At 48.8% G+C, this 27,029-nt stretch overlaps 1 protein-coding gene across 16 annotated transcripts in view; it reads left to right on the top strand.

The window, feature by feature from the left end:
• The window catches only part of RIMBP2 (RIMS binding protein 2), a 485,649-nt gene that overhangs the window by 41,640 nt on the left and 416,980 nt on the right, over positions 1-27,029 (top strand). For 15 of the 16 annotated variants that reach the window (XM_075012504.1, XM_075012509.1, XM_075012514.1 and 12 more), the window contains 2 exons: positions 14,612-14,821; positions 24,667-24,801. In XM_075012504.1, the coding sequence (XP_074868605.1) occupies positions 14,612-14,821; positions 24,667-24,801 (345 nt within the window). Of the gene's footprint in view, positions 1-7,549; positions 8,000-14,611; positions 14,822-24,666; positions 24,802-27,029 lie in introns of those variants that run through there. The other variant, XM_075012508.1, reaches the window with a different exon arrangement.

Here is a 27,029-nt window from a genome sequence, read left to right on the forward strand (position 1 = left end):
ATTTAATCTACACTATATTTGAGAAAGTTCATGGGTTTGTCTGCTCATCTGTGTGTCTTTTTTGGGGGGGCAGGGGGTGTTAAGAACTCCTCCTAATGTTAAGAGCTAGGGTCACCAAATTTGGTATTCAGCTTCCTCTTACCGTAACAATGGGATGTGCTTGGAAAGAAAACGTTTCTCACAATATGGAAAGGGAGAGTTCTGTTGTTAAACTCTGTAAACCCAGCTCTCTGGTTAGGAAATTCTAATTTTTTTACTGCAACATTAACTCTACCTGTTGTGTTTTTCTGTCTGGTTTTTCCTTATTAGATGGAATGTTCTCACATTAATGCTTTCTATTTAATCTATAAACTAAAATATGCTTTTTATCACCATACTGTAACTCCTGGGACTTTATAAGTGCCTGATTTCTCAATGTTTAATGCTGCATTACAACAGTGTGTGCTTTTAATGTAATAACATTGTATCAGTGATGCTCTTGATTGCTCTCTCTAGATATAAGCATAATGGATAAAACCTGTTGAATGAAGCCACAGGGGATTTTGCAGGATTAACTGAAAACAAAATTCATCCTCTGTATGTGTAATATTTTAGATGGTGTAACAGTAATATGAATCCTACTATGATTGTGACTAGTCTTAAGTGTAAGTTCTCTTGTCCTCTGAGACCTCCTTGAAAACTAAATGGATCCTGTCAAAGGATTCATCCTAGATAGAAACTATAACTGAAGAAACAGTCTCCTGGGACATACTTCCTGCCATGCGTTGGTGGGCATTGGAATTTTTACAGGCCAGCCACCTGATGCATCCACATTAAAATGACAGCCAACTTTTGGCAAGGGAAGAATTAGTATAGACTGACTCCTGGCTTTCGGTTGAGAGCTCCTTTGCATCTTGGAGGGGGAAGTTATGTGCTAATAAAGGATAGTTAAGAAGCAGTGTGTGTGGCTTATTTATACATGTTCTCCAGTCTCTCAGTTATACCATGTGTGAGGCTTGGGCTTGTTCAGCAGGTCTAACTAGGGGATGTACCCTCTCCATCTCTACATTAATTTTGGAAATAAGGATTTTGTCTTAGGCTGCTGCTACACTACCATTGTCCTGTTGGAGGGGGCATGGTAATGAGGCAATTGGAAGCAGGCTAATGAGGCACTGACATGCATATTCAGCACCTCAATTGCATAATGGCAGCCATGTGAACAAACTTTGAATTTCAGATTGAAAGTAAAGATGGGGGCAGCTTTGAAATAAGTGCCTCGCTTTGATATTTCCTTATTCCCAGAGAACTAGATTGGAGTAAGGGAATGTCGAAGCGGGACACTTATTTTGAAGCTGACCCCATCTACACTGAAATTCGAAGTTTGTTCGTGTGCTGCCATTATGCTAATGAGGTTCTGAATATGCATGTCAGTGCCGCCTTAGCCTGCTTCAAATTGCCTCATTACCATGCCCCCTCTGACAGGACAATGGTAGTGTCGCAGCAGCCTTACTCTAAATGCGTTTCTGTAGTATTGCAGGTAGTATTCTTCCTACTTTTGGATCTTTGCTTGCCAGCTGGGAAAATTTCATATGTTGTGATTGCAGATAGCAAGTTGGCAGCCAGCACCAGAGGGACGGGCAAACTCACAGGCAGAATTCTAGCTCTGAATTCCAGAGCTGAGGCTGCCTTTGTGTGTGACCACTGTCCATGGTTTGCCTAAGGGAAAGCTCTGGTCTGATGAACTACAAAAAGTTTTGAAATGGGGAACTCCTAGGGAATGGGAGAGGGAGAAGGAGCTTGTATCCAAGGAGAAGTAAAGGTTGCTAATGGCAGAACTACACACTTGCTTCAAGGGGATCTCTGGTCCACAGTTTCCAAGCAGAGCAGCAAAAAGAAAACTAAGTGGGAAAGAAATAATTGTATGCATGTTACCCCAGCTTCGTATTCATCTGCTAGTACTGCTGCAGAATCATCTTCCAAAGATGCTGGACTAGCGTTCTCAGAAAATGAGTCAAATCGAAGATATAAATATTGACTTTTGCAGGGGAGCCAACAGCTTCTGAGAGCCCCTGGATATGGTGGGAAGGGGGATGTGACTCCACGGTTCCCTAAGGGGCAGGAGTTTAGATGGAAGGAGAGCAGCCAGAGGCAGCCAGCCCTCAGTGCTGCCAGGACTGTGGCACTATTTCCCCCCACTCAGCCCCCAGTGCTCAGAGCTATGCAGAGTGTGCTCAGTAGTAGCAGAAGTGGCTGGGAGCCCTGGATCACTTAGAATCACCAAGCCTCAGGGCAACTGCCCCTCTCCCATAAGCAAGCCTGGGTTTATGCCCTTAGGAGAATGCAGAAGAAATGCAAGGATTCCTGAAATGTAAGACGAAACAGATGATGAAAAGGATGACCCACTTTCCTACCACCTGGCTGTACCCAACCTGCACAGAATAGCAGTGATACAGAGGATACTGTTGCCATTAGCAGCAAACCAGCTCCAGATAAATGTCCTTTAGTGATGGAGGAGTTTGGCAACCAGGGTTTCAGGAAGGGTCCACTATATTTCCAGAAGCACAATGATAAATCCATAACTTTCCAGCAGCAGTACAAACATCAGAAATTGTATCTCTCAGCTCTACTTCACTCACAAAAATTTCCAAATGGAGATCGTTATCAGAGGCATTGGTTGATGCATTCTAAATCTACACAAGCAATAATCTGTTTCATCTGCACAATCTTCTTCACCTAATACTCTTAGCACTTTTGTGACCGCAGACTATTCTGACTGGAGAAAAACAAAGCAAAAGACTCGTTCTCTCAAAAACCATGTGGAACATCACAATGCTGCAGTTGCATGGCTAGTGCATCTGAAAGGTAAGAATTGCTGTGACACTGGTAGACCATGTTTCAGTTCTTGCCATGACTATGGCTGTCAGCTGAGCACTGACAATCATACATGGAAACCAGACCAGCTCACCTGCATCATAGTAATCACCAAGATAGGTGGCAGACTTATATTTAGTGTCCATATAAGGTAATATGTAAGTTTTTGCAATATAACTGTAACATGCCTGCTCTGAGCTTGTGAACTCAATGAAGGAGGAGTGGTTCTCCCCCACCCATCAAAGGGGACTGCCAGACTTAAGTGGGTCATTTTGAAACATCACGATACAAAGACTGCTGTATGAAGAAGGGTTTGTCCCATCAATGTGGATTCTGCAAGATGGAAATAATGATAGCTGACATGCAATGTTTTCATCTCCTTTTCTGTTTGGACTTCCATGGGGCTGCAGGTAAGAAACAGAAGTAGGTATCCACGGGGTCAACCCAGGTTAGCTCTAAAAGACAATCAGTACTGACAGATTTATAAATTGTATTCAAGTTATGTTAGAATTATATAACAGACAGGTTAAGGGAAAGAGTCTCTGTACAGCAGGTTGTAATGCTTAGACTACGCAGAATTGCAAAGTTTGAGTTAAAGTCTCAGAGGAGTAGCTGAGCTAGTCTGTATCTTCAAAAAACTAGGAGTCCTGAGGCAACTTAAAGACGGAAGCTATGTTTACACATGAGAATTTATGGTAGGTTGTTCCTTAAAAAATATAGTCCATCAGGAAAGAATTTCAGTTACCTTCCTGACTTTGCTTGTCTCATCAACACTCCAGCTCATCTCTAACGCTGTTGTGGATGTCTGGTGATGTATTCTAGATAGATGTCTCTCAGCTACCTGATGGCACCCAAAACCATGAGGTGCCACATCAGCCATGCACAGCACATTCCTGCAGCATTTACTGGGGATCAATGCAACCAGGACTCGGACTATCAGTGCTTGCGTTTGAACCAGCTAACCTCTAGCTTTGAAGGTATCTGGCAGAGGCAATGAAAGCTCCCCAAAATATGAAATGGTCTGCAAAACAAAATTTGAAACAAAATTTAATTTTGGCTTGGCAGAAATATTTTATTTTGATAAAACTGACCATACTAAATTTTTTGATTTTATATTATAATAAAACCAAAAGTTTAATTCTCAAGATATCAGAAGAGGACTTTTGATACTGTCAAAACGTTTTGGGTTTTCTCCTAAATTTATATTTTGGCAAAATTTCACAAAACATTTGACTTCAAAATGGTTGATTGACTTTCTGGACAGGCTAATTCTGATTAAAGGGGATGACTTGTCAAACGCTTTCTTTGAATAGGTTGGATGTTGCCTGTGCCTGAACTATTCTCAGAGTGAGGGTGAGAGCAGGGAAAGAGAAATTTGGTGTGTTGGCATGTGAGTGTGGAGAAAAGGTTGGGGCTTCAGTTGTTGCAGTTAGAGCAACAGCTGGGTAAAAATGTAGAAGATGGGGCAAACTTTCAAAAGCAAGGACTTTAAAAACAATTGTACTTGAAAAGTCTGAAAATTTTTGACAATAAAAAATTCACTTTTTCTGTAGAGTGTGTGTTAAAGCTGGAGACAAAATTCAACTGTTAAATTGAGAAACAAAGGAATTTTAAATACTTTAAGTGTAAATTTCAGTGAAGCTTTAACTATAGAAGTTAAGAGCAGCAGCACTGTAATTTCCAGACATTTCAGTTGTATTCACTGATAATGACACCATTTGCAGCCAGCTATTTTATTGGTATTAAGGCTAGGTCAAGTTAAATACTATGGCTGTACACTCAGACTTTGCCAGTGCTAGGAAAATTCATCCCTTTTCCCAGCAACTGCCAGCAATGCACTGGTGCTGGCAGACCAGAACTCAGGCAAGCCTACTGATCAGGGGACAAAAGGGGCAACTGCCCTGGGGCCTGGCAATACTAAAGGGGCCGGAGCTCTGATGCCACTGCCATAGTAGCAAAAGCAGCCAGATACTTTGGGATCTTTAAATCACTGCTGGAGCACTGTGCACCAGGCAGTGGTGAGGGCTGATGTGGGAGGTGCACCACAGTCTTGGTGGTGCTGATGGCCACCTAGCCCCACCCCTTCTGGCCAAGGTCACACCCCTTTTGGGGGCACAAAGCAGCCCTTTATGCCACCTTGCCTATGGACACGGCAAGGTTGTCATCTCCACTGAACTCAGGTGTTTCTGTCAAAATTCCTGAAAACCTCAGTGAGCAGGTAAAATAGTGCTTATGCGCTGGCTACCACTGGAGCAGCTGCACCCTTACTGGCAGGTGTGGGAAAATAGGTACTAACTTTAGTTTGTGTTTACACACAAATTATGTTGCTGCTTGTTTTTGTACTCACATCCCCTTCATGGATTCACATTGTGCTTTATTTCATTGAACGTTCACAGCTACTCACAGAAATGCTTAGATCTGGTTAGGGGTATGGTGCTGCTGCGTAAGGAACAAGTAAGATCCATAAGAGCAAGTAAAACTCCAAGTACTCAGGCCTGCACCTGCAATGGTAGGATGTGAAGTGGGAACAGGAACAAGGATCTCAACAGGACATGTAAATTATTTTGTAAAATTAAAACCCATGAATTTTGCCCAGCTGTACAATCATATACAAATGGACCCAACAGTCAGAACTCTCCTCTTGCCAACCATGACCTATCGGTCCCTTTTCTCTAGAGGTGAAGCAGAGCTCTCAGTCCTGAGCAGCTCGTTAGCATATTGTCTTTTCTTTTTTTTTAAACTTTTCTGTTCCACTACTTCTGATTTATTCCTTTATTTTATTTTTTGTGTGCTTGTGGACTTTGCCTTTCTCAATGCCATACAGTTTTACTGGGAAATGATCTTGGGGGGCGGGTGTGGGGGCAGTAGCCAAGTTAGCCTGTAGCTTCATAGAAAGCAAGCAGTCCTGTAGCACTTTTACTTACTAGGTAGTGAGCTTTCTTGGATAACCCCAGTTCATCAGATTTTGGACACAGTTGCTGAGTGCATACACTTGAACTGAGCACTAGAGAGCGCTGCTGCAGTTGCTTTCAGTGGAGGGTTCTTGGGGGAAATGAAATGTTTTGTTCATACCAATAGTAAAGCACCCTATTTTGATGAAATATGCACAAAGGTGGCCAAGGAAATCCCTTTTATGCTACAATGGCTACGTCTACACGTGCACGCTACATCGAAATAGCTTATTTCAATGTAGCGACATCGAAATAAGCTATTTCGATGAATAGCGTCTACACGTCCTCCAGGGCTGGCAATGTCGACATTCAGTGTCGACATTGGGCAGCACCACATCGAAATAGGCGCTGCGAGGGAACGTCTACACGCCAAAGTAGCACACATCGAAATAAGGGTGCCAGGAACAGCTGCAGACAGGGTCACAGGGTGGACTCAACAGCAAGCCACTCCCTTAAAGGGCCCCTCCCAGACACACTTGCACTAAACAGCACAAGATCCACAGAGCCAACAACTAGTTGCAGACCCTGTGCATGCAGCATGAATCCCCGGCTGCAGCAGCAGCAGCCAGAAGCCCTGGGCTAAGGGCTGCTGCACATGGTGACCATAGAGCCCCGCAGGGGCTGGAGAGAGAGCATCTCTCAACCCCTCAGCTGATGGCCGCCATGGAGGACCCCGCTATTTCGATGTTGTGGGACGCGGATCGTCTACACGTTCCGATGTTCAACGTCGAAGTAGGGCGCTATTCCCATCCCCTCATGGGGTTAGCGACTTTGACGTCTCGCCGCCTAACGTTGAAGTTAACTTCGAAATAGCGCCCAACACGTGTAGCCGTGACGGGCGCTATTTCGAAGTTGGCGCCGCTACTTTGAAGTAGCGTGCACATGTAGACGTGGCTAATGAGTGACAGGGAGGAGATCAGGTAATTGAATTGGTAATTGTTTGACATGTCCTATGCCCAGCTTGAGGGAAGAATTGTAGGTATGTTCAAATAACCGTACCTCCTTCCAGACTTGGGCTATGTCTAGACTACAGGGATTTGTTGGCAGAAGTTTGTGTCAGAAGATATCTTGCAACAAAACTTCTGACAACAGGTCACGTCCAGACAGCAAGGCAGATTGCAAGAGCAATCCACTCTGTCGACAGAGAGGAGCCGGACCACCTGCCCAGCGTATCAGCAAAGTGGCCATCGGGAACCACATTGGAAAGGGTTGCAGGTCACCAGTTTCTTCCAGGAGCCCTGGTGAGGTGCGTCTTAAAGGAATGACCCAGACACCCATTTCCTTCTTCTGCTGCCTACCTCCTAGAGGGACAGAACAGCTAGTGCAGGGCTTCACAGCTCTGTGGGTGATGCAGCTGGTCCAAAGGCCTCTTTACACAGCTCTAGCAAAGCTGTGTTAAAGGTGCATGATTGTAGTTAAGAGAATTTTCTGGCTGTCCAGAAAATTCCAGCACCTGGTTACATCACATATTTGTGATGTTTGTGTATGGTTTGGGGCATATACACAATGCCTAGTTACACTAGAGGGTTTTGTCAAGAAAACATGCTGTATGTTTACACACAAAGTGTCTTTTGTCAATAGTGTATCCACAAAACCCAGCTCTTTTCCTGACAGGGTTCTGCCTCTCTGCTAGGAGGCATAACACCTTCGTTGACAGATTGCTGTTGACAAAACAGCTTTGTAAATGCCCCCAGGGGGCCTCACAGCAAGGGGCAGCCCGGTCTGCTGTGCTTCCAGGCGCCCGTTGTGTGGAGAGAACAGCCAGGCAGTCCAGCTGCTCTGTCAACAGAGCAGAGTGTTCTCCCAATTTCCTTTTGTGCGGCTGCACTGTCAATAGGAGTTTTGTCAGGAAATCTCATCCAACAGTGATGTGTGTTGACAGAGCGCTGTAGTGTAAACGTAGCCCGTAAGTATCACTAGTCTTGCCAGAGGCATCGATCCATACCAGTCACCCTCACAGAAGATGTACTTTTATTTAAGGAGCAGCTCTCCTGTAACCCAACATGATCTTAACATCAGATCCTTCCAGTAACATGCTTATCTGCTCTTCTCTCTCCCCAACCAACAATAAATAAATGCCAAGCCTCTGAAGAGAAACTATTGTCCCTCAGAAGCATGCAGGAATGGTGTACAGATACCATGGTGAGAAGAATGGTAAGAGAATCTGCATCCAGACTGCAAAGCGTGTTCTGGCAACAGTAAGTGCTTTTGTCAACATGTAAATGACCCTGGCCCATGGCAGCGCCCCCTCTGGGCGGCATGGGCCAACACAGCTCGCCCTCCAGGTAACTGGCTGGCCCAGGACTTTGATCCCTTTAGGGGCCGGCTGGCAGCCTGTAAGCGGCTGGAGAGCCCCACCCTCCGTCACACAGGCTGTTTGGAAGCCCAGCCCTAGGCTCAGGGCAGGGCAGCCGTCCAACAGACAGTTGGGCCCCAGCCCTCCGCTTGGGGAGGGGCAGCAGTTTCACCGACAGTTTGGGTGCTCAGCCCTTGCTTCAGGGTGGGGCTGCAGGTAAGTGCTCAGTTCAGTGGCCCAGCCCTCAGTTCAGGGCAGGGCAGCAGTCAAGCAGCTGCTCGGTGGCCCAGCCCTCAGTTTGGGGCAGGGCAATAGTCAGACACACAGTTTGGGAAGCCCAGCTCTTAGTTCAGGGCGGGGCGGCAGTCACAATGCTTTCCCCTAACGGGGTTGGCTTTCGAGAGGCGAGGGGTTACCCTGCCAGGGAATCGCAGGCCCTCGCACTCCACTGTGACCCAGCCCGGGGCCCTACGAATGGGTCACACCTGAACGTGGCAGTGGGGATCCAGGCCACAACACACCGCCACTGGCTCAGGGGGAGCGTTCCCCAGGCCGCTTCCTACCTCTGCCTCCATAGGTGCAGTGTCCCAGTCGGCCTGGTCTGCCAGTCCTGGCTGGTACGTCTCGTCCAGGTAGTTTGCCCTCGGCGGCGCCCGCCAGTCCGACATCTCGATGTCGTTGGGGTAGTGCGGCAGTGGCAGGACTGTGGGCTCTAGGCGGTCGGAGGCCTCTGCACTGCAGGTGTCCGGCAGAACTCTGGGATCTTGTGCTTCTGGGGCCCCTGGGTAGCTAGCCCCAGGCAGTCTTTCTGGTCCTGGCTGGGCCTCAGGGGAGGGGGCCCTCCACCAGCAGTATGACCCCAGTAGGTCTGGGAAGTCCGGGTAGTAGCCCAGTGGCATCCTTATCTGTGGCTGCCCTGGCTGGTCTGGGCAGCTGGGGGTAACTCTTGCTGACAGGCTGGGCGGCAGCAGGTCCCCCTCCCCTGGCACCCAGGAGCCTGGTCAGCGGCCTCCCCCCTGCCTGGTGGCCCAGCCTTTCCTGGGCCTCGAGCCCCACCCCTGGCCCTTCTGGCTCTAGGCACTGCCCTCTGAGGGACAGGGCACCAGTGTTCCGGCTCAGGGCCCACCCACCAGGGCCTCTAAGCTGCTTCCTCCGGCTCTGAGTCTGGGGGAGGCCACAGCACCTCACCACACAACAGCAGTATCCACTCATCACGAGGAAGAATGCTACTGTTGACAGAGATCTGTTGACAAAATGCCAGTTTGGTTGTTCCAGGGGACCTTCTGTCCACAGAAAAAGCCTCCAGGGCACTGTGCAGGTGCCCAGGGGGACACCCTGTCCACAGCAAGCAGTGATCTATGGTTCCTGCGTCTGGCCTTTCTTAAAGCTGCAGGGAGCCCAGGAAACCCTGTGGCAGGAAGCTGAGTGTGTGGGCCTTCAAGGATGTGGGTCCTGGAACCCCTTAGGCTGGTCCCTTGAAGACCCAGTGGGGTCTTGGGAGGCCTCAGCCATTGCAGCTTGCTATACACATGCAGCTATGAGGGTGTTTAGGGAGTAGCATGTTGCTTTGCTGCTCATCCTCGGTCAGCTTCCTCGACTTGCACAACCATAGGGAGGAAGCTTAGCTTATTGCCCTTTTAGTCATTTATCCAGAGATATTTCTTTAACCAGCCATCTAGACCAGGATGGCTTGTCTTAAGTTACCTCCAGCATCTGGAGTCTGTTGATTAAACTGCAAGACTCCATTTGCAGAATGCACTTGCACAGTACAGGGCTGCAAGTTAAGAAGGCTTTGGAGTAAAGTATTTAATCCTCTCCATACTAGTGCTCTCCTCCTTATTGCTGTTTCAGTGACTCCAGCCTTGGTATGCAGGTGTAGAGCAGTTCATAACAGTTAGCCCTACAGTAATCTTGGCAGTAGATTTCAACTTTCTGAAGAGCATACCCTTTCCCCACCAGGAGAGTCTCATATATGAAGTAACATACAAATCCTGCAGACCTTGCTGGGTGAAAGTTCCTATTCATTTCAACAACAGGCTTGAGTAAATGTAGACTGTGGGATGCATATGGATTTCTGGCATTGTTTTGTTTAGTTTTAAACAAGTTTGCTCACAGCTGTGTTTGGGGGTTGGGTTCTAGCATATATCCATCAGTGGCAGGGAGAAAGGGCTCCCCTCAGCCACTGCCTCCTCCTTGGAACTGTGGCTGATGTAGCACTTTTTCCACGGGTGGTCAAAGACCGTCAGCATATAAACAAGTCTGAACTTCTGACGGGGCGGTGAAGAGGTCCATGTTTCCTCTCAGCTCTTCTACAATTTCTGAAGCACGCATTCTTGGAAAGAGATGGCCTCTTTTTGTGCAGCACTTGAACTTCCATGTTACACTCTGATTGGTAGAGGGTGGTAGCTGGAGCTCTTAGAGGGGTCACAGACCCACTTTTGGACAGGTCACTCTGCACCCCAGAACCTGCCTTATTTGGTCAAACCCACTCTCATGGAGGTCCTATGGAGGTGAAACCCCTCCCAATTGATAGTTGTGGGGGCTCTTAGAGGGGTCAAATGACCCACTTCAGAATGGGTCAACCCACCCTGGAACTGTCTCCTCATTGGACAAATCCACTTTCAGGGAAGTCCTACAGGGTCCAAACCCATTCTGATTGGTAGAAGGTGTTGGGAGGAGTTCTTAGAAGGGTCATTTTGCTTCCAGTCATGTGTCTGGCTGGACCATGGAAGTACTACCCCCAGAGGTGGGGCTTCTGGTGACAGTTGAGGGGCCTGGGGTGGGGTCAGTGGGAGTAGTTAATTGCTGATTGATGATAGACCCCACATGGAAATACTGCGCCTGGTGATGGGACTTTTGGTGATGTGTGTGGAGGCTAAGGAGTCAGTGGGAGGGGCCTAGGGGGTCAATGGGCATGGCTAATGTTTGATTGATGGTATTACCCTTATACTACCCCTGGAGCTTAGTGCAGGTGCTTCTGCAGTTTGAGCTAAAAGCCAGCTGGCTTTCAGCTCAGGCTGTAAGGGGTACTCATTCTTTCTCTGTGAAATGGTCTAGGTGCCACTATATGGGACAGTGAACCATACATGGGTGAGTGAGTTACACACATTTTTTTGCCTAGCATCACATAAGAATTTGCTGGCAGAAGGAAGGATAGTATCTGAGTCTCCAGGTCAATGTTCAGCTAACCTAACCATGGCTACGTCTACACGTGCAGCCAACATCGAAATAGCTTATTTCGATGTTGCGACATCGAAATAGTCTATTTCGATGAATAACGTCTACACGTCCTCCAGGGCCGGCAACGTCGATGTTCAACTTCGACGTTGCTCAGCCCAACATCGAAATAGGCGCAGCGAGGGAACATCTACACGTCAAAGTAGCACACATCGAAATAGGGATGCCAGGCACAGCTGCAGACAGGGTCACAGGGCGGACTCAACAGCCAGCCGCTCCCTTAAAGGGCCCCTCCCAGACACAGTTGCACTAAACAACACAAGATCCACAGAGCTGACAACTGGTTGCAGACCCTGTGCCTGCAGCATAGATCCCCAGCTGCCGCAGAAGCAGCCAGAAGCCCTGGGCTAAGGGCTGCTGCCCACGGTGACCATAGAGCCCCGCAGGGGCTGGAGAGAGAGCATCTCTCAACCCCCCAGCTGATGGCCGCCATGGAGGACCCAGCAATTTCGACGTTGCGGGACGTGGATCGTCTACACGGTCCCTACTTCGACGTTGAACGTCGAAGTAGGGCGCTATTCCTATCTCCTCATGAGGTTAGCGACTTCGACGTCTCGCCGCCTAATGTCAAAGTTAACTTCGAAATAGCGCCCGACGCGTGTAGACGCGATGGGCGCTATTTTGAAGTTGGTGCCGCTACTTCGAAGTAGCGTGCACGTGTAGACGCAGCTCATAAGGCCATCTTTTCTCTTCTTGCAATCACTACACACCATCCATCTTCTCAACCTATACAATATGGGCACATCTACCTGGAGCTGTTCTCCTGGAAGCGCCATGCTAATGAGCAGTCTCGCAATTGCAAATGGCTCCTCATTAGCATAATAATGTGGCTAGTTAGCATAGCTACGTGAGCTCTCTCTGCTGGAAGAAGCTGCTGTGGGCAGTAAACAGGCCATGCAGACAGCCCTCTGCTGGCTGAAACCCCCTTAAAAATGGTAAGGTAATGCTTATTTCTGGGATATAAAGGTTCTCTGTGTTTTAAAGCCAACTAATTCCAACAGCAGCATTATTTGTTAGTATCTATAGACTTTTTACAGTGATTACATGTCACTTACCTCTGGTCACCTTCCTCCATAGGGGAGGACAACGAGAGGCTGTCTCCCTTGTCAGGCTGCTTTGAGAGTCATTGGGTTTGCTTGCAGCCTACTGGAATCTCCAGAGAACAAGGTGGCCAGAAAAGAAGTCAAAAGGGTAAATGAACGATTAGCTAGTAGCAGTTGAGGTTGGGGTGTAATGAGGGACTAGGAACAGACCTGGTTTCACATGTGGTGGAGACTTATGCTCTTTGCTTTGTAATTGCGAGACTGCTCATTAGCATGGAGCTGCCAGGAGAACAGCTCTGGGTAGATGTGCCTATATTGTATAGGCTGAGAAGATGGATGGTGTGTAGTGATTGCAAGAAGAGAAAATATGGCCTTATGGTTAGGTTAGCTGAATATTGACCTGGAGACACAAATACTATCCTTTCTTCTGCCAGCAAATTCTTATCTGATGCTAGGCAAAAAACTTGTGTAACTCACACACCTATGTGTGGTTCATTGTCCCATATAGTGGCACCTATATCACTTCACAGAGAAAGTATGATTACCCTCTACAACCTGAGCTGAGAGGCAGCTGGCTTTTAGCTCAAACTTTAGAGGCATTTGCACTGAGCTCCAGAGGTTCCAGGTTGGAGTCTGCCTGTGGGCAGTTACAAGTTACCAACCTTTTTGCTTGTAATCACTTCTGAATGTAAAGGAAAAAGCAGTCAAGTAGCACTTTAAAGACTAGCAAAATAGTTTATTAGGTGAGCTTTCGTGGGACAGATCCACTTCTTCAGACCATAGCTGTACCAGAACAGACTGTCCCACAAAAGCTCACCTAATAAACTATTTTGCTAGTCTTTAAAGTGCTACTTGACTACTTTTTGTTTTGATAGTGTATAGACTAGCACGGCTCCCTCTCTGTTACGAATGTGAAAGACTGTGTCATTATATATGCACAATGCTCATGGTTTCACAAACGTTATTTCTGACCTTTTCTAACTTGAAGGCACTTGACCTTTAAACCGTTTTTAATCCTTATCTTTGTATGTCTGAATTTTATATGGTTTAGTTTATTGCTGAGAGTAACCTTAACAAATGTTAAGTGAAGGTGGGTTATTGTGGGGGATGGGAGAAAGAGGGACTGTGAATAATTTTAAAAAATAGGTGTTTGCTGAATGTGGTTTTGATCCAGACTCCTATGAAACTAATGGAAAGTTGCATTTTGATTTCAATGAGCTTTGGATCAGGCCCTAACACAAGGCTGGGCAAAATACAGCCCACGGACTCAATCCAGCCTGTCCAGTTTCTCAATCCAGCCTGAGGATACAGTAGAGAGCCTCAGGCAGGCTCCCTGCCTGCCCCTCTTTGCCACTTGGGAAAGCAGCCATGGTGCCCTTTTTGTCTTGCAGCAGTTGTGAGCGGGTGGGAGGGGGGCAAGGAAGAAGCAGGGAGATGATTCATGTGCTGCTCCCACCTCTAAAACAATCCCATTGGCTAGTTTCTGGCCAATGGGAATTTCCTGTTCGAAGCACAAGCAATTCGCAAAGCACCCTTCCACCTTCCCTCAGGCACTTGGCTATTCAGAAATCACATGGCCCCTGCCTAAGGAACCTGCTGGGCTGCAGGCAGGGAGTCACCCAGGTGAGTCTCCCAGCCAGAGTCTGCCTCTGGCACCCCAGTCCCTCCCACCTCCCAATCTTCTGCCCCTCCATCCCACAGAACACAAACCCCTGCACCCCAGACCACTGCCCTTGCTCACAACTCCCTCCCAGGCACCCCAGCGCCTTCTCAGAACTCCCAGAAAACCCAGCACCTCAATCCCTTACCCCAAGTGATCTTCTGTACCCAACCTTCACAGATCTCCTCCAGTAATATCATGAGAATGGCCCTTGACCACTTTCCAAATTCTTGGAGTGCCCCCCATTAAAAATTATTGCCCACCCCTGCCCTAGTGCCACCCACCCACCCACCATAGTTAAGATTAAAAGTGTTTCCATTTAATCTCTCTATTATTGCACACTTACACATGTCTGCAGAACTCATCTGCTAGGCTGAAATTGTCCACACTTATTTCTTGGTTAATAGTTCAAAATTTTTAAAAAGACACAGGTCTTTTTGAGTTATAGGAAAGGAATAATATACACTTTCCCCATTATTAACAAAATGAAACCACATTATCTCTCCAAAACCAGCTATAGCAAGAATGCAAACTGCCACAGTCATAACATGCAGTGTGTCTTTCTTTTAACCAGGACAGAAGTCCTTCAGCTTCTTCTTCATGCTCCACCACCTCAAGAACTACTACCAAAAAAAGTCCATTAAAGCACAAAACACACTCGGTGAATGTGAAGTCCCTGCAACCCCCAAACACTAACCATCAGTCTCCTGGTGTCAAAGATCTGGAGAGTCAACTGCTGCAAGTGGAATGTGAAGAGCTCAAAAACCGACTAGGGTGCTTGAGGGTAAATATAAATCTACATCTGTTGTGAACTGAAAAGGGTCTTGTTCACGGTGTATAATGTAATCTGTTAATTTTTGCTCAGGGTTAAATATATTTAGTTTTTATTTTGACACTTAAACAAGAAACAAGCCAAGTTACATGAGAGTGCATAGGCCTCATCTTATTAATAAGAGGCAGGAAGTTAGCTCTCTGCTTGTATAGTTTTTTTAAAATACAGTACAGGTTGACCCTCTGTAGTCCGTCACTCTCTCATACAGCAACATCCATAATTTGGCATGATTATACTTAGCTGGACAGCCGCATCATGGCTGTGGCCAAATTTCCAGTGGTCCCATAAAGTTTGTTTACACCACCAGTCCTGGCTCTCACTGTTCTATGCTGTTGTTTAACTGTAATTTACCCCTTAAATACCTTCTCAGAGTCCAGTAACCAGTGGAAATGGTAGTAACGCTGCTAGACAATATTGACCTCCCGTGGTCTGGCAAATTCTCTCGTTCCGCATCGGTCAGGTCCTGATAGTGCCACACAAAAGTAGTTCAACCTGTAGTGCATAGAGCAGTGTTCCCGCTAAGTTTTTCTATCCATTGGCTGAATAAATTTTGTAATGTGCACCAAGGCTTGCACAGATGTGCACCACCCACAAAAAACACAGGGTGGCAGCTGTGGGCTCTCTGCTAATCAGCTGGGCAGCACATGAATCTCTCTCGGATGGCTGCCCAACCACCCAGCTTACAGGGAACACTGGTGTAGAGGCTTCCTTGTCCTAACAGCTATACAAATGCATAGTAAGAGGCCAGCTCTGTCCAAGAGCTTACAGTATAAATAAACAGGGTGGATAAGTGGGAGGAGAAATGAGGCCATAGAAAAGTGAAGTGCTTTCTCCACAAAGCAGCTTTGTGGGAGAGCTGGTCTTCTGACTCAGCCAGGGAAACGTTTTCTTTTTACCCCAAAACTTTTTCATGTCTTATCAACAAGGCACCTTGCACAGCAGGAACGAAGCCTTTGGGAAGCAAAACATGCTAATTTAAAGATGGGATTTGGGATTCTTGCTGGAAAAGCTGCCTCACTCCACATCTTACGCAGACTGCCAGAATGCATAGTTTTATTACCAAGTATTACTTAGCACACTTGGGCTACGTCTACACGTGAAGCCTACATTGAAATAGCTTTAGTCTATTTCGATGAATAACGTCTACACGTCCTCCAGGGCTGGCAACGTCGACGTTCAACTTCGACGTTGCGCAGCACACCATCGAAATAGGCGCTGCGAGGGAACGTCTACACGTCAAAGTAGCACACATCGAAATAGGGATGCCAGGCACAGCTGCAGACAGGGTCACAGGGTGGACTAGCGCTTCCAGGGCAACAGCTAGCCGCTCCCTTAAAGGGCCCCTCCCAGACACACTCAGCCTGCACAGCACGTGGTCTGAGGAACCATAGGCACACACTCCCCGGGCGATGCAGGCATGGACCCCCAGCAGCAGCAGCAGCAGCAGCAGCCAGAGGTCCACCCAGCCCTCCCGGCAGGAGCAGGGCTCGCCCTGATCCATGCCATGCGGGAGGCAGCTGAGCACCTCCTTGCTACACCGGAGGAGGAGCTCCCCCTAGGGCAGCAGGGCTCAACCCCCAACCCTGCAGCACCCCGCCCCGCCCCTGCCTCACACGCCGGCGGCTGTGGAGCTACCCCACCAGCACCGACTGGTGGGAGCGGCTGGTGCTTGAGGAGTGGGACGACGACCGCTGGCTCAGGAACTTCAGGATGAGCCGGCAGACATTTATGGAGCTGTGCCAGTGGCTCACCCCCGCACTCAGGCACCAGGACACTGCCATGCGGCGTGCCCTCCCTGTGGAGAAATGGGTCGGCATCGCTGTCTGGAAGCCAGCCACTCCAGACAGCTACCGATCCGTGGGACAGGAGTTTGGTGTCGGCAAGGTCACCATCGGGGCTGTCCTCATGGAGGTAAGAGGACCCACAGGGGAAGGGCAGGGCAGGGGAGGGGGGCCTGGGCAGAGGAGGGCAGGGCAGAGGAGGGCAGGGCAGAGGAGGGCAGAGGAGGGGAGGGCAGGGCAGGGCCACGCACACCCTGCTCACCCCTCATTGGTGCTCTCCCATGTGCTTTCCCTGCAGGTTGTGCATGCCATCAATGCCATGCTCCTGCACAGGCTTGTGAGGCTGGGGGACCGAGATGCCACCATCGCAGGCTTTGCAACCCTGGGCTTCCCCAATTGCTTCGGGGCTCTGGATGGGACTCACATCCCCATCCGCGCCCTGCATCACAGTGGAGGACGCTACATCAATCGCAAGGGCTACCATTCTGTGGTCCTCCAGGCCTTGGTGGACAGCCGGGGCCATTTCCAGGACATTTATGTGGGCTGGCCTGGCAGCACCCACGACACCCGGGTTTTCCGGAACTCGGGCCTGTGCCGCCGGCTGGAGGCGGGGACCTACATCCCCCAGCGGGAGCTCCCTGTGGGGGACACCACCATGCCCCTCTGCGTCATCGCAGATGCGGCATACCCCCTCCGGCCCTGGCTCATGCACCCGTACACGGTCCATCTCTCCGCTAGCCAGGAGCGCTTCAACCAGCGCCTGAACCACGCGCGCCAGGTGGTGGAGCGCTCATTTGGCCGCCTGAAAGGACGCTGGAGATGTCTCCTGACCCGCCTGGATGCGGGCCCCAACAACATCCCCCTGATTGTGGGTGCCTGCTGCACCCTGCACAGTTTGGTGGAGAGCAAGGGGGAGGCCTTTTTTCAGGACTGGGCTGTGGAGGCCGGCAGGGCCGACGTGCAGCCACCCGCTGCCCCCAGTCGCCAGGTGGACCCCGAAGGGACCCGGGTCCGGGAGGCCCTGCAGGCCCACTTTGATGATGAGGCTGCGGGGTGAACTCTGCCAGGCCCCACACTGCCCTCCCCTTCCTCCACAACACTCCCTGCCCCAACGCCCACACCATGGAGCACCCAACCGCACCCCCCCCACACACTTTTCCTGGACAAATGACAGCACGCACTTGTGGCTGAACTTAAACTGGTTTTTCTTTGAGAACTTTGTGTTTTTGCAACTAGAATTAAAACAAGAACAAACTATATACAAGACGTGTGTCACAAAAGTAATGTGCACAAAGAAAACAATAGTAATAAAAAAGTTTGTTCACTAAAAAGAAAACCAGGGATGATAAAGGGGAGAACTATTTACATGGGGGGGACGGGGCAAAGGGGGGCACAAAAAAAGAGAACTACAACTGTCCATCGTCCTTTTTTAAAAATCAACTATATACAAGGGGGGGGGGCCACGTCCCGGGCCCCACGCCCCTAAAGTCCGGCACTGGGGGTGGGCGGTCGGGAGCCCCGCCGCGGCCGCAGCCCTGTCCGGGGCTGGCTGGGGGCGGGGCGGACCGGAAGATATGCCCGGAGAGTCTCAGGTGGCTCCAGGGGTCCCTCGGTGGTCCGGCCCTCACTGGTGGATGGCGGGGCGACGGCGGACAGGACGGTGACAAGCGGAGCAGCAGGTGGTGCGGCGGGTGGAGCAGTCAGGGCGGGTGCTGTGGCGGCCGGCGCGGCATGGGGGGCCAGGTAGTCCACAAGGCGGTTGAAAGTGTCCATGTAGGCCCCCCCATGCCTCTTGGCGCCAGGCCAGCACCCACTTCTGCAGGTCAAGGCGGCATTGCTCCACCCACAGGCGCTGCTCCGCCACCTCCAGCTGCCGACGGTGGATGGCCAGCAGCTGGAGGTCCGTCGCCGTCGGCTGGTGGTGGTGCGGGGTCCGCCGTCTAGCCCGCCATGGGGCCGGTCGGTCCTCAGCCGAGGGGCTTGCCTGGAGCGATGGCCCCGGAGGGGTCTCCAGGACCACTGATGCCTTGCGGCGCTCTCTTCCGGTCCTTCCGATGGTGCAGGTGCGGGACACAGGAGAGGAGCGGGGGAAGAAGAATGGAGACAGGCGTTAGTGTGGGCCCTGAGCCGTGGCCTTTGTCCCCGGAGCCCTGTGCTGCAGCTTCCCCATCCCCGTCCCTGGGAGATGCTGCTGTGATGGATGGGGTTCAGGGGTCCCCCTGCACTGCACCCCGTCCCCGGGTGGGAGCGACTCTCACTTCACTCCGCAGGGTCTGACAGGAAAGGTTTCTTAGGCCACAGATGCCCAGTTTCTCCCAGGAGTGACAGCACCAGCTGTCAGAAGAGACAGTCCTTCCAACCCGTCCTGGGGAGAAGACCCCAAGGGGTGCCCCTCTGGGGTGTAGCTTTCCCCCTCCTCAGGCTGGCTGCCTTCCAGCTCTCCCTTCCCCTAGCCTCTACCTGCAGCCCCCGCGCCCCCCCCCATTCAAAGCCAGCTCGGCTCCTCCCTCCTCTTTGTCCAGAGCAGAGGTGTCACCTGCCAGCTGTAGCCCCAGGATCATCCTTTGCCCCTGGGAGCTATTCGGCTCTTGTTGCTCATATCTAGCCTGAGTCTCCCTTTTGCACTCCCCCCACTCCATCACATGCTGCTGCTGCTGCTGCTGCTGCGGGGTGTCCCACCCCCTCCTCCCGGGGGCCCCTCGAGGTTCCACTCTCCCCTGCCGCGGGGATGGGGCATGGCACTGTCGTGCGGGGTCGGGGGGGCAGGGGCTGATGCACTGCTGTGAGGGACATGGCCCTGCTGTCCTTGGGGCCATGGCCATGTGAGCATGTGGGGGGCCCTGGACACATATCTATTACCCCCGCCCCTCAAGCCCAGGGGTGTACACCACAGGGGGGTACATACCTGTCGGTCCACTCCCATGGTCCAGAGATCCCCGGGGGGCGGAGGCCTGGCTGCTGCTCCGGGATGGCAGGAGGAGGATCTGCAGCTCAGATTCTGCGGAGGAGGAGCCCCCCTCCTCCTCCTGCCGCGATGGCCCGGGGGTGGGCTCCGGGGGGGGCCCCCGGTGTGCGGGGCTTACCTCCGGGGCGGACTCCGGCTGAAGGGCCTGCTGGGGCTCGTCGGCCGAAGTATCAAGGGTGGCTGGAGGGGAGGAGGTGTGCCGGGGGCCCAGGATGTCCCTGAGCTCCCTGTAAAACGGGCAAGTGACGGGGGCAGCCCCAGATCGTCCGGCCGCATCCCGGGCCCGGGCGTAACCCTGCCACAGCTCCTTCACCTTACTCCTGACGTGATCAGGAGTGCGGGCAGGGTGACCCCGGGCAGCCAGGCCCTCGGCCAGCCAAGCGAACGCATCTGCGTTCCGCCTCTTGCTCCCCATTACCTGGTGCACCTCCTCCTCGCTCCAGAGCCCCAGCAGGTCCCACAGCTCGGCCTCCGTCCAGGAGGGGCCCCGCTGCCACTTGCCAGCCCGGCTGCCCGCCGGGCTGGGCTGGCTGCCCTGGCTCCCCTTGGGGGGGTCCCCTGGGGGCACTGCGGGGGCTGCTGGGCAGCCATTGATGGTCCTGTGCCTCCTGTGGCTGCTGAGGGACATGCAGGCTGGCCACATGTCTGAGCTGCTGCCTGCACGTTCCCTCAGCTTCCTGCACAGGAAGGGAGGGGGGGGGGACCTTTAAGGGGCTGCTCCATGCGGCCACCATTGAGCTGAGGGGCTGGAGAGAGCGTCTCTCAACCCCTCAGCTGATGGCCGCCATGGAGGACACCGCAATTTCGAAGTTGCGGGACGCGCAATGACTACACGGTCCCTACTTCGACATTGAACGTCGAAGTAGGGCGCTATCCCCATCTCCTGGTTGAGGATAGCGACTTCGACGTCTCGCCGCCTAACGTCGAAGTTAACTTCGAAATAGCGCCCCACGCGTGTAGCCGTGACGGGCGCTATTTCGAAGTTAGTGCCGCTACTTCGAAGTAGCGTGCACGTGTAGACACGGCTTTGGTGCTCTACAGTTAAATAAGACAAGTTACACCTACACATCTCATAGAGCTGGAAGGGACCTCAGTAGGTCAACAAGTCTAGTCCCCTGCTCTCTTGGTAGGATGAAGCCCCATCCCTAACTTTTTCTTTTTAAATCTATTTGTCCCAGACCCCTAAATGAGCTCCTTAAGGATTGAACTCACATCCTAAGTTTAGCAGGCCAATGTTCAAACCACTCAGCTATGAACCTGAGGTGCTTTCGAGCCCCTATAACCAAATAGCAGAGCAAGTGAAGACCTCCAGCAATGGTGAAGAGACAAAACTTGGGCTATGTCTACACTACTGACATCTTTTGAAAGAAGTTCTTCCAGAAGATCTCTTCCAAAATATCTTCTTTCGAAAGATTGCATCCACACACAAAAAAGTGGATTGAAAGAGCAATGCACTCTTTTGATAGAGAGCATCCACACAGCCCCCACTCTTTTGAAAGAATGGGCCAGCGACTGAAAAATTCAGCACCATTAGGACTACTCTTTCAAGATAAGGAACAGCAGAGTGTCTATACATGCTATTTTCTGAAAGAAACTTTCAAAAGAAGATGCTCTTCCTGATCTGGGAGCAGAAGAAGGCTTCTGGAAGAAGACACACATTCTTTCAATTTTGGATTGAAAGAATACATTTTGTGTGTAGACGCTCTGTGTGTTCTTTTGAAAAAGAGCTGGATTTTCCAAAAGAGCTTGCTAGTGTAGATGGGGCCCTTGGGAACAGAGAAAGGCTTTTGGAGCGAACACTGGTAGATTTTGAAACATGGAGATATACACATCTCAAAGAGCTGGAAGGGACCCTGAGAGGTCATTGAGTCCAAGCCACTCCATTCGCAGCAGGACCTATCACCATCCTTGACAGATTTTTTTTTTAATCTAACCTGTCCCAGGCCCTTGAAAGGCCCCCTCAAGGATTCCCATGCTCTAACCACTGAGTTATCCCTCCCACCTCAGAAGTCCTCAGTAGAGTGTAGAGATGGGATGCCCAAAAATATTGTACCCGAAGGAAAAAACCTGCACCACTTAAAGGTCAGATATATGTAGTGTATATTTCTGGTCTCTACTGTATGTCTTAGATTGTAAACTGCAGAGGCTAGGGACCACATTGCTTTGTGACAGAACAGTGCACAGTTGCCCTCGTGTAATCCTGTGACTCTTTCTCCTGTATACGCCTCACATCAGTAAATGCTGTAACACAACTCTCCAGTTCAGGACAGACTGCATTGTATATTAATGTTCAGGAAGAAAGCTGATGGTAAGACTTGAGAATAACAGCTGTCAAAGCCAGCCTTACACAATTACTACTATAATTTACAGCCCCAGGCATTCAATCTCCTAAATAACGATTACAGTGTAAATGCTTCAGGTATTTTACTTGCCCAGACTACAATATTATTCTATCATGTGAAGGGGTAGGTAGACTTTTGCAAGACTGTTACTTGTTTGTTTGTATTACAATAGCACCTTGGAGCCCCCGTCAAGAACTGGGACCCCATTGTATCAGGTGTTGTGCAGACAGAAAACAAAAAGGCAGTGCCTGCCCGAGGGGCTTACAACCTCCGGATAAGATAAGAGATGACAGATGGATTCTGACAGCAGGGAAGTACAAGGAAATAATGAGACAATGCCTGCTAAATAGACACAACAGAGACAGAATGGGAGAATAAAGTCTAACACACAAGCAGGGGGAACAAGATGATGGTGGCATGTTAGTTCCACAATATTTGGATGGATGGGTGGGTTGACTTTTGGTGGAATCAGCTGGAGATGGGGGAAAGGGCAGCTGAGCAGGATGGGGCAGGTGTTGACTGAAACTGAGGTGAGGCATGGGGAAAGCAAACACCCAATCAGCAGAGGGTAGAAAATGCCGGAAAATGTTCTGCTGGAATGTCCAAAATTCTCTGCTCCACTTCCTACTGACTGGAATCTCTGACTGGCAGCTCTGTTTTCCCCAAAGCCATGTGGTAGGGGAGTCAGGGAAGCATTGTCATAATGCTTGTACCTTGTGAGTAGGGAGTGGCTTTCGTACATAGTTCTGGATCCAGGAAGGTACTAGGAAGAGGTAGTCCTGGGGGTGCCCTATTTTAACCCCTCCTTAGAGTGGCATTCCCTGCTTCAGCTGCATCTGTTTCTCCCAGCTGGAATCTCTTGTAGGACTAAAGCATCTGCACTGCCACTTTAGAGAGGGAGAAAGGTTTGTAGTTTGTCCCCTATATTTTTAGAGTGCTCTTACCATGGAAATCTAAGTTTCATATCTCCCAGCTCAGAGCCCTCATTTATTGGAGATGAGAATCTAAGCCAGTGGTGTCCAAGTATTGTGGGGGGGCCCTGAAAAAATAAGATACAAAAAATTATCATAGAAAATACATTTTAAATAAATTCCAAAGTTACAATCAATTATTATGGTTAAATTAAAATTCTTCCAATAACATTATTAATTGCTGTTTGAAAATCTATGTTGTAGTTTCCTTTTCATTTACTAAAGTGTACATAATCAGAGGGGTAGCCGTGTTAGTCTGGATCTGTAGCAGCAACGAAGGGTCCTGTGGCACCTTATAGACTAACAGAAAAGTTTAGAGCATGAGCTTTCGTGAGTTAACTCACTTCTTCAGATGCATCTGAAGAAGTGAGTTAACTCACGAAAGCTCATGCTCTAAACTTTTCTGTTAGTCTATAAGGTGCCACAGGACCCTTTGTTGCTGCTAAAGTGTACATAGTGGCTAGCATTGGCTTTGAAAGAGGCGCGCAAACAGTTTGGGGGGGAGATTGGGGGTCCACACTAGTGAAAAGGTTGGAAACCACTAGTTTAAGACAGATTAGAGTGTTTCAAAACCTCAGGGAAGTTGAGATAATAATTGGTCATTAAATGGCGAGTGAGTTATAATATACCCTATAATTCTATGGTTTATTAAAGCACGTGTAGCAAAAAACAGGAGCCTACTAACCATAAATATTTTGCAAGGTAAATCAAGATTAGACATCAATTTGGGTTTGAAATTGCAACATTCTGGATTGACCCTAACTTCAGACCTCTGCTAATGGATGTACTCTGGATTAATAGCCTAATTAGTATCTCTGTAATTGTAAATCATGGCTCTCATATCAAACATTGGGGTGGAAAAAAACTGCAAATATATATCAGACTAAATTTTTATCTGCTTGGTCAGCATTTTTAATCTGTTGTAAAATCACTAAAGTCCATATACCCACTACGCACTGTGTGAAGAGATTCTTCACATTAGGTCCAGAACACAGATGAAACATTTTTGAGTCAGCCATCTTGTTTTCTGTCTGAATTTTCCAGCTCAGCCTTCTACCTTGTTTTGCATTATTATGCTGGACCATACCTTTATCAAAGCTTTGTTTTCCGACCTAACTAGCTCTTGAATGATTTCCTTCCACATTCAGGAATTACAATCCCTAACCTGATTATTAATCCCAAGAATTGCATCACCACCATTTAAGTAGAATGGGTTAATGCATTGGAAGAATAGTGCCAGAGAGATAGCCGTGTTCGTCTGTAATCCATGAAAATAAAAAGGCAGTCATGTAGCACTTTGTTAGTCTTTAAAGTGCTACATGACTGGGTTTTTTTGTTTTTTTTTTTGCATTGGAAGAATGTTAGGATTTGGAGTTCCTTATGCCATAAACAATGTAGCAACTGTTCAAATGGCAGAAGTTTGTGATATGGACAATTCTAAATTAGGGACAAAGAAATTCCTATCTTCTGTGCTTTCTGAATAATTTTTTTATTGCACAGTCTTTATACTTATGTGGAGACTGTCCAGGTACAAGACTGCCTACAATATTGAAATCAATTTAAGTGTGGTGCAGTAGGAACATTTTCTTCCTCTTGGTTTACTGATCTCTACTATTTCATAAATATAGATACTTTATCGTGACAGATGTTATTGTTTGCCTAGGAATCCAGTGATGACTTGTACATTGCCATCACTGTGCATTGAAAACAGCTATTGAAGAATATTTTTGTCATGCAGGAAGCACCAATGGGTCAGAAGCCAAGTGATACGGAGGAGTTATTGAAACAGTCTCAGAAGGAGCTGCTGTGGCTTCAGAGACAGCTGTCCTTCATCTCTACAGGAGGGCCTACGTGCATTTTGTCAGCTAGTAAGGTGAGTTCCTTCATTGTTGTTTTATTTCTTTCCAGACTGATTTTGCTGTGCAAAGAGGAAACAAAATGGGAGCAGCTTGTACTTTCTTCAAATCACTCTAGTTCCTTCAGATTCAGTGGTGTTGCTTCTGATATATGCAGGGTGGACAGTCAGTTTCAAGTATGTATTTTTGAAAACGGTTGTATGTAATTTGGTGGAGGACGGAAAGAACATGCAATTCCTTTAGAAATGGCTGTTAAGATGAACTGCAGGTCAAGCATTTAAAGGACATTTTGCAGAGTTATAATGCATAGTGCCTTTTTTTAATTAAAAAGAAAAAGAGAGAGAGACAGATCCTGTTACTCAGTTGTCTCCCCACCCCCACCTCCCAGCCAATCCCATGGCAGGGGCTGCTGAGGTGCTAGTGCTCAGTACCAGCAAGTACTGGCACAAAAAAAAGCACTAATACTGCATAAGAAACGACTTCCTTAAAGACAACTGTAAAACTTTAAATGGAAACAGAGATAGTTTTAGCATCAGATGACATCTGGCAGAGCTCACCATGCATAGTACAAGATGAACAGTAAATTATTTATGGTAGTCATACTTTAACATCTTATTATTCCAACTGATAATAGGAGTAACTTACCTGGTGGGTGCTTATCTGCCAGAGACTAATAGGTCAACTACATCAAGTTTCTAAGACTTTGGTTAGAGTTTTACAAGGCTACTGATCAGGAAGGACATGTGCTAATGGCAAGCTTCAGGAACAACCTTGCTCACTGTTTTGAAAAAGGTTTCTGTTTTGGCACCCCAGGCTAGCTTTGTTCAGATTGTTAGGTACTTAAAATCATCTTGTTTCTCATGCAGCTAAGAACTAGAGATTAATTCAGTCCAAAATTTAAGATCCAGACATCTTCAAACATTAATATTCAGACCTCACAATGAATTGGCCTGTCTCTTAACACCTAGAACCAGGTGGCCTTTCAACTTTACTTCTCTTACCACCTTGATCTGAACTTTCATCAGCACAGTTAAGTTACTGATTCTGCCTGGCTGCATCTCTAAATTCCAAAGGTTGTGTGCCTGGACTTTAACAGTGGGGAGCTGAAGCCAGCTCCAACACATCCCCAACTGAGAAAAGCTCAGGAGTAAGACAGAGTCCACCCCTTAGACTCTGTCCAGACTACTACTGAGTTTATAATATATTTGGCCCTAATCGTGATTTTGCTCTACGTACACCACAGTTAGTAATCTGGAAGTAACCATGACAACTATTACATCAATGGCCTTGGGTTTCTTCCTGTAACTGGCTCAGTATGCTTTTTCATTTTTTTTTTTTAAAAACGGGCACATAGATTGGAACTGCTAATTCTGCTAGTGTACCTGGGTGGGCCAGTCCTCCTTCCTGTGTGGTAGAACCTTCCAGTGGGCCATGCTCATATACTGCTGGTTCTGCTTTGTGTGCTTGTCCTAAAGGGTCTTCCTCTGCAATTGAGGCACCATGGGATAGCTGCCTAGATGCCCCCCCTCCCCCCCGAAATATATGTTCAAATAGAGTTGGGTGGCTTTGAAAGTGTGGCCACTCAAACAGTATTGCAACAGGAAAGAAAAGCTGCTGTTTGGACACAGGCCTTTGTTGTTTCTGCCTGTTACCAGGTCAGAAGAAGGGCATTGATTACAAAAGCCCTACACTACACTACACTACAGTGATCTGTTGACAGAAGTAACTGTTGGAAGAGATCTTCCAGCAAAACTTCTGTCGACAGATCATGTCCACACACAAGACCAGATTGAAAGAGAGCAGCCAGACTGCCCAGCCACTCTCTCGACAGAATGGCCAACCGGAAGCAGAGCAATAGGGTTGCTTGGTGAACCAGAAGCCATGTTTGTAGGTGGATTGACCCCTGGAGCATCCATGTCTTTTTGTCAACAGAAACTGTCAACAAAGGCGTTATTCCTCATTGCAGAGGCAGAACGCTGTCGGTGGAAGTGCTGAGTTTTGTTGACAGAACACATTTTGCATGTAGACGCTCTGCGAGTTTTGTCAACAAAACTCCCTAGTGTAGACATAGTGATAATGTACTCAGAACCTCAACTGATTCCACCTTGCCTGTAGGGAATGGGTATGTGGTTATCGACAGAAACATGCTGGCCCTTTTCCTTGATCCGATTCTTGTACTACTGAGTGAATTTGGGCTAATCAGCTAGGCCAAGATTTTCAGAAGTGACTAGGGATTTTGGAAGGC

Source organism: Carettochelys insculpta, chromosome 18 (genome assembly GCF_033958435.1).
Source record: "Carettochelys insculpta isolate YL-2023 chromosome 18, ASM3395843v1, whole genome shotgun sequence".
In the NCBI taxonomy this organism is placed as follows: Eukaryota; Metazoa; Chordata; order Testudines; family Carettochelyidae; genus Carettochelys; species Carettochelys insculpta.